The following is a 12,504-nucleotide window of genomic DNA, read 5'->3' on the forward strand; positions in this document are numbered from 1 at the left end:
GTTTGGGTCCCTTTTGGACAGTGCTCGGGGATCATTCCTGGCAGTGCGGGAAGAGGGGCACATTCTGGGGATCTAGAGAGCCCTCACTCCCCAACTGCTGTTTTTTTCCCCTGCAGTAGACATTCTCACTGTTCTTCCTACTGTTGTCCTCACAGCTGCATTTCCTCTCCACTTCATCCTCATGGGGACCCCATGAGGGAACAAGACTGAGACTGATTCCTCTGTGATTCATTTGGCGAGAAACCAGAGCTCTTTCCCCTGGGTGTTTCTGAGTAAAACTGGTCTTTAACGGCGCTTTCACTGCTCTTTCTCAGAAAAGAAACGGAGAAGGAAAGTTGAGGCATGGCCCAGCGCTCTCCTCCCCACCCCCCACGTTCTAGGTACTGGCAGGCAGAATAAAAACCACAACAGCTTATACTCCAGTGGAGGCACCAAGCAGGAAAGCTAAGGTATGAGGGGTCCTTGATGGAGACATGGGGCAGGCAGTGCAGGAATCCTAGAGCTTGGCCTTTTTTTTGAGGGGGGCACACCCATTTGAGGCCCAGGTGTTACTCCTGGCTCTATGCTTAGAAATCGCTCCTGGCAGGCTCAGGGTACCATAGGGGATGCTGGGATTTGAACCACTGTCCTGCATGCAAGGCAAATGCCCTACCTCCATGCTATCTCTCTGCCCCCCCCCTTTTCTTTTGGCGGTAGGTGGAGTTGAACCCAGACTCCCCAACTCTTCTTCTCTTGGCTGAAATATTTCAGTGAAACCCAAGACAGTGCTAGTGTGCTGACTCAGCATGCCTATTTTAGACAAGAACCTGCATGGAGGTGTATCTCAGAGATCCTTTGAGATCATGCTGCAACCACTGGATGTAGTAGAACCAACAATTCTGTTATGTAAAGGCATCTTTTTTTTAGGGGGGGGGGTCAAACCTGGCAGTGCTCAGGGGTTATTCCTGGCAGGCTCGGGGGACCATATGGGATGCTGGGATTCGAACCATCGACCTTCTGCCTGCAAGGCAAACGCCTTACTCCATGCTATCTCTCTGGCCCCATGTGAAGGCATTTGAAGTGAAAAACTGCACACAGAATTTTACAGTACTAACAAGCCAGCACTGTGTTATAGTCACAGTATTCCACAGTCCAGAACAGCTTTCAGCAGAGATTCTTCTGCCTCTGAGATACAGACTGATCAGTGACCCAAGCTCATAAAACACTAGGTTCTAGGCATGAACTGTGGGGGACAAAGTTGGGCCCAATGACCTGGCTTTGGGGCTCTTTGGCTCTGAGGGGCCTCCTGCCAGGAGGAATGTAGGACCCTGGACACAACTAATTGGATGTTCAGGAATATCCAGCCTCCATACCCCCACAGCCTCGAAGTAACCATGGTTGTGCCCATGGGAGCAGTAGAGGTGGCTAGTCTAGAACTTTCTCTGGATCTGGCTTCATGGGCCCAGGAGAGACCTCACAGGAAAGGACAGCTCAGAATGACCCTCCATGATCTGACTGGATGTGTTAAAGTCGATTTAGCTGTCAGCATCATCAACAAACAGCGAGATCTGAGAAGTAAACTGGGGGAGGTTTGGGTGTGTGTCTTGGTCCCTGCTCAGTGCTCTCTCAGGCTCTTGAAAGGAAGCATTCCATCCAAGTCTGAAGAGACAGTACAGGGGAGGGCACTGTCCTTACTCGAGGCAGACCCCAGCATACCCAAGCACGGCCAGAAGTGATCCTTGAGTACATGGCTTGAGCATTGGCTGCACAGAGACCAAACCTTACATCTTCAAATTACATTGAAAAGTTGAAAATTCTTGGCAAGTGTGAGCAAGAAATAGGCTACAAACATTTGATGTCTTGAACAGCTGTAGTCTGCTTTGTCCCATAAAACAAGAAATTAGCAGGATTTTCTGAAAGAGACTACTTGGCTGCAGGGGTTGCTACATACAGGAACCCTCCCCCATGGTGGCTACGGGGCCCCCATGTTGCCAGACCCCCAGACAAGGCCAGGTCTGTCACTATTCCATGTGTGAAGTAGCCGAGGTCAGTAGGTCTGTGGCCAGCACTAGCAGGGGGCGGTGAAAAGTGAAGAGAAGAGTCAAAGTATCCATCAGTTTGACCACAGCAAGGCAAGAACCCAGGAAAGCAGAGGTCACACACCTGTCGGAAATGACCAGAAGAACTGGTCACAGTCTTTGCTGGCTTTACCCTCAGTACTAAATGGCAGCCCTCAGCCCCCAAGCATTTGGGGCGAGGGTGTCTAATGCCCATCTCCCTCCCAAGGGATGAGGCTGGGCCATCAAGCATGTGGCTTGCAGGGATGAGGCTCTGCATCCAATCCTGGCACTGCAATGCCTAGAGAGGCTGCTTGCCCTTGTCACCCAACTGCACTCAGGTGTCCAGTGGGATCTGCCTGGGCCGCAGCGGGTAGGGCTTGCGCTGTGGGGAGCTGGCAGGCCTCTTGCGCGGCAGTGCCAGGTCGGAGGGTTTGCGGGCGATGGCCTCGGGGGGCGTCGCCTCCAACTGCTTTGGCCCAGAAGAACCTGAGAAAACTTCCTGGTGCACCGGCTGCAGATGGATCCGTGGCTGCATCTTCAGAACCTGGGAAAAGCCTTCTCCCTGCTTGATCAGCAAGGGCAGGGCCTGCAAACAGTGGGACAGGGCACTTGGCACCAGACTGGGACCCCCATGGGGTACACCCCAGATTATATTAGAGAAATCCTCTTGAAAGGGAATGCGGGAGTCTCCCAGTGCCGGGGTGGGGGAAAATAAGAGCAGCAGGAGTAGGGCAGGGCAGCACTGGGCAGGAACAGGAGTAGGACAGAGGCAGTGCATGGCAGGGGTGCAGACTCGAGGAGCTGAGTCCCTACTGCCCTCAGTAAATGAGGGTTTCAGGGGCCGGACCCCAGTCACTCCCTGACCATGTAAGAAGCATGGCCTGCAGCCTATGGATGGTATCTCATCTCTTGGGGCTCAGTCAATACTGACAGAGCTCTTGGGAAATCCTGCAGGCCTTGGGTGCTGTGAGCTGTGCTTCGAGGTCCTGTGAGCTCCTCAGCAGTATATTGGCCCTGGTCCCCAAGTTCCACCTGAGGCCTGCCCCAGCCTTACCTTCATGGCCTCACCAATCTCCTGTGCCACTGTTTCTCCTCGGCGCTCCAGTATTAATATCCTCGAGGCTACAGGGAAAGCAGCAATCGCAAGATCAGTCCCTGACTGGATATGGACTGGCAACATCTGCCCAGGCCAGCCAGCACTTGGGCTTTAGCTTGATCTCAGCACCTGTATGGGGAACTGTCTCTGGGAGAAACTGGCAGTGACGGCCAGAGACATCCATGGGGGCAGGAAATGGCTCTGTCCTCAGTAGCAGGGGCTGTGCCCAATAGAATACCTACACCGATGTGCCCCTCAGCTCTAAGCCCCTACTGAAAGTGGACTAGGCTGGGCTGGTGTGCCCAGGACAGAACCTGACACACACAGGCAGGCCAGGGCTGGGACCTGCATCCAAATTAACAGATGAAAAAAGACCTTTAACTTGGCCTGTGCAACCAGCTGCTTTGCAGGGGCCTGGTGAAGACTATGGGGAGACACCTGTGACATTTTTCTTCTGTCCTTCCTTGGTGCTTCTCTAATTCCCACCAAACCTACCCTTGCTACTATGTTCCTGCCAGGCATGTTAGCTGGGGAATTTGGAGGCAGATAAACAAGGTATGATCTCAGGGAACCCTGCTGTGTGAGACTGAGCCCCAGGCCCTTGTATGCTCTGTTTATGTGAGCTCTCTCTGGTCACTGTCGGTTGGTTTTTCCAGGGGGCGATGTGGCTGAGACTCAGAGCACAGCCGAAACAGGTCTATGCCCAGCTTCACCTTGGCCCTGCCCGAGTTTGCCCGAATCTGCAGGTTCAATTGGGGGACCATAAGATCAAGTTTCTGAAGATCAAAACAGCTCTGTCAGTGCCAACTATGTGAAGGGGGAAGGGGGATTCACCCCATCTCCAAGAACCCCTCAATATACAGAGACCCTGGAAGCAGGGCCTACTCCAACTAGCACTATAGAATCTGATGGACAAACAGGCCCATGGTGCCGGAAGCAGACAGCAGGATATTTATAAACTGAGGCTGTACCCCAGAAATGTGGAAGTGAGACCCTCTGAGCACTGGTCTTTCCTGGTCACTCTCTTTCTCCAGCACAGGGAAATGAAAAGTGGAATCGAAAGATTGAGTAACCAATACTCAGCGCCCAACTCGGGTCACAAGCTGGCCACAGGAGGAAGAAACTGGGTCTTGCACCCCGACTTTGCCCCACACCCCAATGGAGTCCTGTATCCTGACTGGGTCCTGTACCTCAACTAAGTACTGTACTCCGACTAAGTCCTGTACCTTGACTGGATCCTGCACCCCGACTAAGTCCTGCACTAACTCTGCCCTAAATCCTGACTGGGCCCTTCACTCTGACTGAGTCCTGTACCCTGGCTGGATCCTGCACCCTGACTGGGTCCTTCACATTGACTGAGTCCTGTACCCCGACTGGGTCCTATACACTGACTTGTTCTGCACCTTGACTGGGTCCATCACTCTGACTCAGTTGTGCATCCAACTTGGCCCAAACACCCTGTATATGCAGGGTCTGACTGCTGAGCCCCACTACCCTCTGGGGTGTCTCCAAGGACCAGGGTGATGTCATGAAGCTGGGGGGACAGAGCAAATCCTGTGCTATCCAGAAAAGTCTGTACCTCCTCAGATCTCTGCAGGAACTTCTGCTGGGGCACACTGCCCAGCCCCTTCACTGAGTATGAGGGTTCCCAGGCACTTACCCTTGCCACCTGGTATCTATACCCAAGCCTTGGGGCCTGTCCTGAGCACTGAGGGATGAGCCTAAGAATGACAGCTGGTGCCCTGAGGATCATCGCAGCCCAGACTTATCAAGCCATGACTGGGTCTGGGTCCGCTGCCTGCTAACTTGGAGTGCCAAGTGGCGGTGTCCAGTCTTGGAGAGGGATGCTGACCCTACATGCCTGCGGTTGGGACCCTCAGGGGCCAGCAGGCAGTGACCACAAAGGGCCAGACAGGAAGGAGAGGCAGCAACAGGAAAGAGACACCAGACGCCTGAAGCAGACACTCTTGAATAAAAAGAGCTGAGTGAGCCGCAAGCTTGGCATGGAGGCAGCACAGTGCCCAGTGCTCCCACTACCAACTAAGAAAAGTAGAGACCCAAGAAAAGTGGACATGGTGCTGCAGGTACACTGGGAATTTGTCTGGCTTATGGTAGACACAGGTTCAAATCCCAGCACTACATATATGTAGGGTTTCCAGAGTCACCCCAGGAGTGATCCCTAAGCAGCATCAGGAGTGAGATCTGAGCTGAGTCAGGAATTATCCAAGTATAGAGCCAGGAGTAGTGAGCCACAAGCACAAAGCCAGGGGCAAGCCCTGAGTAAAGGAGTGATCCCAAAATGGGGCCAGAACAGTGGTGCAGTGGTAGAGTGTTTGCACGCAGCTGACCTAAGATGGACAGTGGTTTGATTCCCCACCATCCCATATGGTCTCCCAAGCCAGGAGCAATTTCTGAGTGCATAGTCAGGAGTAACCCCTGAGCATCACTGGGTGTAGCCCAAAAACAAACAAACAAAAAAAGGAGTGATCCCTGAGCAGACTCATTCCTGGGTGTGCCAAAACAAAAAAAAGACAACAAACAGAAATACCACAAAAATCCCTTAAAGGTATGGTAATGATGCTGATGACTCCAGCAGCCCCACCAAGAAGGCACTCAAAGACCCCAACGCTTGTGACAGGAGAGAAGAGATTGTCTATCCTGCTGACGCCCACTGCCCAGGGCAGGAAGGAGCCTTCCTTCAGAAAAGTTCTTGTGCATTCAATACCCAAAGAGGCCCGTCAAAACTTCAGAGGGGCTGGAAGGAGTGGGTGAGTGAGGTATTTATCTTGCATGCAGCCAACATCAGTCTGATCACCCAAGCACTGAGCATCCCTGATATGGCCCAGAAAAAGTGATGTCAATATGGCACTCAGGTTGGAGGTTCCTGAAATGCCCATCAAGGGTCAGAAGACTTAGTATAAGGTATAAGGTACTCAGTTAACCCAGAGGATAGTACTACACACCCATTGCAGTGCAGAGGAAGCCCTGAGACCAGATGAGGTAGAGTGGGGTGCTCTCAGGACAGCGGAAACACAGTCTGACCCTAACCACTGCTCCATGATCTAAAGGGTTCTGAGATCTCCCCAGGAGCTGAGAGGGCAGCAGGGTAAACTGGGGGGCCAAGGTCCCACACAGACTGGGCGTGCAAGGAAGGACTCACCTGGGTCAGGCTGCAAGGTCAGGTCTGCAGGGTGCACCACAGGCTGGTAGCGCTTCTGAAGGGAAACACAGTGGGTCTGAGTGAGCCTCAGGGCCTGGCACACACAGTCCTCAGCTAACAAGACTACACATTTTCAGCATAGTAATTCATGACAATTAAAATAAAATACAGGGGCCGAAACAACAGCACAGCAGGGAGGACATTCACCTTGCATGTGACCAATCTGTGTTTGATTCCCGGCATCCCATATGGTCCCCTGAACCTGTCAGAAGTAATTTCTGGGGGCTGGAGAGATAGCATGGAGGTAAGGCATTTGCCTTTCATGTAGAAGGTCGGTAGTTCGAATCCTGGCATCTTATATGGTCCTCTGTGTCTGCCAGGTGCGATTTCTGAACATAGAGCCAGGAGTAACCCCTGAGTGCTGCCAGGTGTGACCCCCCAAAAAAAAGAAAGAAGTAATTTCTGAGTGCAGAGCCAGAAGTAACAAGAGTGTCACTGGGCATTGCCCAAAAACAAACAAAAAAATAACCCCACAAATAAACAACAACAAAAAAACCATGTCATTGTAAGAAACAGTTCCTGAAACCTGCAGGAAAGGGAGGGAAAAAGACCCTTTGGAGAATAGAAACCTGAAAGGTCCCTTTATCACAAAGCCACCCATTGCAGAAGAGAAGAAATAACACCAGAAGGAAACATGAACTAAATCCAACAAATGAGGGGCCGGAGCAATAGCATAGCGGTAGGGTGTTCGCCTTGCATGGGGCATATCCAGAAAGGACCTTGGTTCGATCCCCGGTGTCCCATATGGTCCCCAAGTCAAGATTGATTTCTGAGCTCATAGCCAGGAGTAACCCCTGAGCGTCACCGGGTATGTCCAAAAAAAGAAAATCCATAAAGTGATTAAAGGCACAGAAATCTGGCACATAGGGCCTGGAGCAGTGGCACAAGCGGTAGGGCGTTTGCCCTGCATGTGCTGGCCTAGAACAAACTGTGGGTTGATCCCCGCATCCCATTTCTTCCCCCAGGCCAGGAGCGATTTCTGAGCGCATCGCCAGGAGTGGTCCCTGAATGTCACCGGGTGTAGCCCAAAAAAACAACAACAATAATAACAACAAAAAAAAAAAAAAAAGAAAAGAAAGAAACCTGGTGCATAAGGTACAGGCTAGTGGTCATGTTCCGAACAGACACCGCCTCAGCAGGCCATTTCCAAATGGGTCCTGGGACTCGGAAGTCCCATCCACAGCAGCTTGTCTGAGAAAGCAGCAGGGTCATGGGTCATCCCAAAGATGATACAGTTGATGCTACAGGGTCCAGCAGGGCTGGGCATGACTCAGACAGTCAAGACAACTTCTGTCATCTCTAGGAAAATGGCTCGGGGCTCTGCAGCATGCTCGGCAAGTACTAGCCCCTGCACTGTCTCTCAGTCCCTCATCACTGTTGGACTGTACTAAAAGAGACATACAATTTGTTCCCACTAAGGGAATTATCTTACCAAAATCTCTTGTTTTGCTTTTATGATTTTGATGACACATTCGATGATCTTTCTGGGATACTGCTTACGCTTTGTGGCTAAGTCTACTATGATTTCATCAAACTGATCTTCAAGTACTTTGATATCAGAATCTATTCCAAGGGGGGAATAAAAACAGTTTCAAAACAAAAAATAAACCACACACACAAAAACAAGACTGTTTCAAAACTGGCATATAATCCCCATGCAAATGTAACACATTTAGAAAACAGAACAGGGCTGGCTAGATAGTATAGAAGCAGGTACTTGCCTTGCACGTGGCTGACCTGGGTACGATTCTCAGCACCCTAGAAGATCCCCTGAACACTGCCAAGAGTGATGCCTGAGCGCAGAGAACAGGTGTGGCCCCCAAACCAGAAACTACCAAAACAAAAATCAAGTCCAGTAGACAAAGGCCTACTTGTGAAGGAACTATAATTGTCTCTTAGGGGGCAGGTGGTGTTCCATACCTTCTATGTTCAGGATGACTCTTTTTTTTAAATTAATATCTTTATTTAAACACCTTGATTACAAATATGATTGTAGTTGGATTTCAGTCATGTAAAGAACACTCCCCTTCACCAGTGCAACATTCCCACCACCAATGTCCCAAACCTCCCTCCTCCCCATCACACCCCCATCTGTACTCTAGACAGGCTTTCCACTTCCCTCATTCATTCACATTGTTATGATAGTTCTCAGTGTAGTTATTTCTCTAACTGCATTTACCACTCTTTGTGGTGAGCTTCGTGTCGTGAGCTGGACCTTCCAGCCCTCCTCTCTTTGTCTCTGAGAATTATTGCAAAAATGTCTTTTATTTTTCTAAAATCCCATAGATGAAGGAGACTATACTGTGTCTATCTCTCTCCCTCTGACTTATTTCACTCAGCATAATATCAGGGATGACTCTTGGCTCAGTGCTCAGGGACCACTCCTAGCAGTGGTCAAGGTGCTGGGAACCAAACCCATATCAGCCAGCGGTGCAAGGCAATCACCTCACTCTCTGTACCATCTCTGCCCACCACTTCTCACTTGAAAACTGAATACTCATTTAGTGGTCTTCCCTCCATTTACACATGTCCATTATAAAAGTTAAGTTGGCCTGAAAGAAAAAATGGCATTAATTCACCAACAGCTTCAACCAGCTAAAATCTGCTTCAGGCAGGAGGTTGGTTGCCTCGCGCCACCTAGTGATGAAACTACAGAACTGTACCCGGTAACGTTCAGCCAGGTTCAGTGGATTTGACAGCCAAACAAGTAATTTGCTCTTTCAAACCCACAGCTCCACGAGTTATAAGCCTTTAACCTGAAGGCAACAGAACCTGCTTCCTTCCACAGCACTCACCAGCCCCCCAAACCCACCAGGAGTGATCCCAGTGTACTGTCAAATGTGGCCCAAAACCAAAACCAAATCAAGACAAAAACAACAACTACCCTGGCTAATGGGACTAGAGCACATGCTTTGCACACAGGAGCCCCGTGTTCAATCCTTGCCACTCTCATCCCTTTAGCATTATAGGGCGCAGCCCCAAAGAAAGGACAAAACTGGAGTTCAAAAGAAAACCAGGGGCCGGGCGGTGGCGCTAAAGGTAAGGTGCCTGCCTTGCCAGCGCTAGCCTTGGACGGACGGCGGTTCGATCCCCCGGTGTCCCATATGGTCCCCCAAGCCAGGAGCAACTTCTGAGCGCATAGCCAGGAGTAACCCCTGAGCGTTACCGGGTGTGACCCAAAAAACCAAAAAAAAAAAAAAAAAGAAAACCAGCTGCGAGGCTGGAGTGGTGGCGCAGGTGGTAGGTCATTTGCCTTGCACGTGCTAACCTGATCGAACTGTGGTTCGATCCCCCAGCATCCCATATGGTCCCCCCAGGCCACAGAGCCAGGGGTAACCCTTGAGTGTCACTAGGTGTGGCCCAAAAACCAAAAATGAAAAAAGAAAACCAGCTGCAAAGTAACCCAGCACTAGCATGGTGAGGAAGAGGAAAGAGGCACGTACCCTGAAAGCTGCTGTCTGCCTCACATGCCTCCTGCCAGGCCTGCCCATTAATGCAGACGTTCTCCTGCACAGCTGCTTCGAAGGTCTGGCAAGACAAGTACATCACAGGAGTCAGAACAAATGGAAACACTGAATCCATCGGTGTGACAAAGTAACAGGCTCTGATCCAGGGAATAGAGTAGCAGCTGGGCTACAAGAAACAATTTCTTACCCCTCTCCCCACCAAGAATTGGAAATACAGGAAACTTGGATGCAGATTTTAGAAAGTACATACTACTTCAAGGAAAGGAGAAAGGTAAAAGCTTGGTTCATTTCACTCAAGCCACAGCTGAGTGTTTCAAAGAAAAGGAGGAATAGAAGCAGAAGAAAGTGAAATTCATTCCTTAGGGATGGGATTTAGGGAGAGGGAAGCCTGAGAGATGGAATCCTCTTTAAAAAGAGGCAGTTCAGGGACTGGAGCCAATGCTCAATGGTAGGGCGTTTGCCTTGCACATGGCTGATGGAGGATAGATCTGAGTTCAATCCCTGGCATTCCATATGGTCCCCCAAGCCTGTCAGGAGCTATTTCTTTTTTTTTTTTTTTGGGCCACACCCTGTGACGCTCAGGGGTTACTCCTGGCTATGCGCTCAGAAGTTGCTCCTGGCTTCTTGGGGGACCATATGGGACGCCGGGGGATCGAACCGTGGTCCATCCTAGGCTAGCGCAGGCAAGGCAGGCACCTTACCTCCAGCGCCACCGCCCGGCCCCCCAGGAGCTATTTCTAAGCACAGAGCCAGAAGTAACCCTGAGTGCCTCCAGGTGTGACCCAAACACTCCCCCCACCAATAAAATAAAAGGCAGTTAAGAGACAGCGGGTGCTAACTGACCTATGAAGTGCCAGCAACCATTCATGGATCTGTCTACCTGGAATGGGCAATGGCGTATTTATTTATTTTTAAACTTTATTTATTTATTTATTGGTTGGTTGTTGGGCCACACTCAACGGTGCTCAGGGGTTATTCCCGGCAGGCTCGGGGAACCATATGGAATGCCAGGAATCAAACCGGGTCCCTCCTGGGTCTGCCGCATACAAGGCAAATGCCCTGCCGCTGTGTTATCTCTCTGGGCCAGATCACCGAGTAAAGGAAAGGATGAGAGAGGTTTGATTAGACTATTAAAATTACAAATGTGCAGTTCCAGAAACATCAATAGATGCTAAAAGACTTTTTGGCAAAAACCATTGAGAAAGGTCATCTTAGTACCATCTGAAACGATTAAAGGAGAAAATAACAAAACCTAAACTCTAAGGTAGGAGAAAGGTGACTTCTAAGGCAAATGAGTGTATACAGGTGCATGTGCTGCTAGGGATGGAACTCGGGGCTTCACACGTGTGTGTGTGTGTGTGTGTGTGTGTGTGTGTGTGTGTGTGTAACTCGGGGCTTCACACTTTCTGGGCAGTGTGTGTGTGTGTGTGTGTGTGTGTGTGTGTGTGTGTGTAACTCGGGGCTTCACACTTGCTGGGCAGGTATGTGTGTAAAGGGTGTATGCTCCAAAAGGGGTTGTGTGAATGTATGAAGCTTACTCCTGTCTTCTGCTCCCTTTTTTTCCCTTACAAAGTGGGTGTATTTGGTTCATTTTGTTATCACTAAAAACACATAAGTTCTGTGAAGTTAAATCCTCAGCTCTGGGGCCGGGCCGGGGTAGGGGGTGGGGGAAGCGGTGTCCTGGAAGCGGGTTCCGGGATCTGGGGTAAGAAATACTGGGGCTGGGGCTGGAGAGATAGCAAGCATGGAGGTAAGTAAGGGTTTGCCTTTTATGCAGAAGGACGGTGGTTCGAATCCCAGCATCCCATATGGTCCCCCGAGCCTGCCAGGAGCGATTTCTGAGCATAGAGCCAAGAGTAACCCCTGAGCGCTACCGGGTGTGACCCAAAAAGCCTGGGTCTGGGATCCGGGGTCCAGGGTGTGGGTCGTGGGGTCCGGGGTTTGGGTCGTGGAGTCCGGGATGTTGAGCGTGGGGTTCGGGGCCTGGGGCGCGGGGTCCGAGGTCGGGGTCACGGGGTCTGGGGTGCGGGGTCCGGGATCTGGGGCTTGGGGTGCGGAATCCTGGATCTGGGGCTTGGGGTTCGGGATCTGGGGTCCAGGGTGTGGGGCGTGGGGTCCGGGTTTTGGGTCGTGGAGTCCGGGATGTTGAGCGTGGGGTTCGGGGCCTGGGGCGCGGGGTCCGAGGTCGGGGTCACGGGGTCTGGGGTCTGGGGTGCGGGGTCCGGGATCTTGGGCTTGGGGTCCGGGACGTGGGGCGCTGGGTCCAGGATCAGGGGCTTGGGGTCCGGGATCTGGGGCTTGGGGTCCAGGGTCCGGGGTGTGGAGTGCGGAATCCTGGATCTGGGGCTTGGGGTTCGGGATCTGGGGTCCAGGGTGTGGGGCGCGGGTCCGGGATTTGTGGGCGCGGAATCCGGGATGTGGGGCGCGGGGCAGAGCGCTTCGTACCCACTGCGCGTCCCGCACCGCCAGCTCCCGGATGCCGTCGGGCAGCGCTTCGCCAAGCTGCTGCACGAAGCGGCCGCACAGGTCCAGCGTCGCCGCCACGGCCCGCCTGGACGTGCAGCGCACCCGGAGGTCCTCCCGGGGGGCGACGGGGCCGGGCGCAGGCTCGTCCCGCGGCGGGAGCGTAAGCGCGGGATCCGCGACAGCCGCCATGTTCGCGCGCGCGCGCGGGGCTGGGCC

The 12,504-nt window shown here is 52.0% G+C and overlaps 1 protein-coding gene across 1 annotated transcript; it reads right to left on the minus strand.

Annotated features, from left to right (window-relative positions):
• Positions 1–1,060: 1,060 nt before the first annotated feature.
• On the minus strand, positions 1,061–12,484 carry NSL1 (NSL1 component of MIS12 kinetochore complex). Its single transcript, XM_049769896.1, has 6 exons — positions 12,268–12,484; positions 9,799–9,883; positions 7,788–7,918; positions 6,296–6,350; positions 3,094–3,161; positions 1,061–2,625 (listed from the first exon to the last, which is right to left on the minus strand). Exons 1-6 carry the CDS (start codon positions 12,475–12,477, stop codon positions 2,374–2,376), a joined length of 801 nt encoding a protein of 266 aa, XP_049625853.1. The 5' UTR covers positions 12,478–12,484; the 3' UTR covers positions 1,061–2,373.
• Positions 12,485–12,504: the final 20 nt, after the last annotated feature.

This window comes from Suncus etruscus, chromosome 3 (assembly GCF_024139225.1).
Source record: "Suncus etruscus isolate mSunEtr1 chromosome 3, mSunEtr1.pri.cur, whole genome shotgun sequence".
NCBI lineage: Eukaryota > Metazoa > Chordata > Mammalia > Eulipotyphla > Soricidae > Suncus > Suncus etruscus.

Excerpts from the sequence above, each read along its gene's own strand:
- NSL1 (XM_049769896.1), bottom strand. The coding sequence starts at position 12,477 with ATGGCGGCTGTCGCGGATCCCGCGCTTACGCTCCCGCCGCGGGACGAG. Across the intron at positions 9,884-12,267 it reads CGGTGCGGGACGCGCAGTGG|ACCTTCGAAGCAGCTGTGCA; the intron begins GTACGAAGCGCT and ends TTGTCTTGCCAG. Across the intron at positions 7,919-9,798 it reads GGCAGACAGCAGCTTTCAGG|ATTCTGATATCAAAGTACTT; the intron begins GTACGTGCCTCT and ends CCCTTGGAATAG.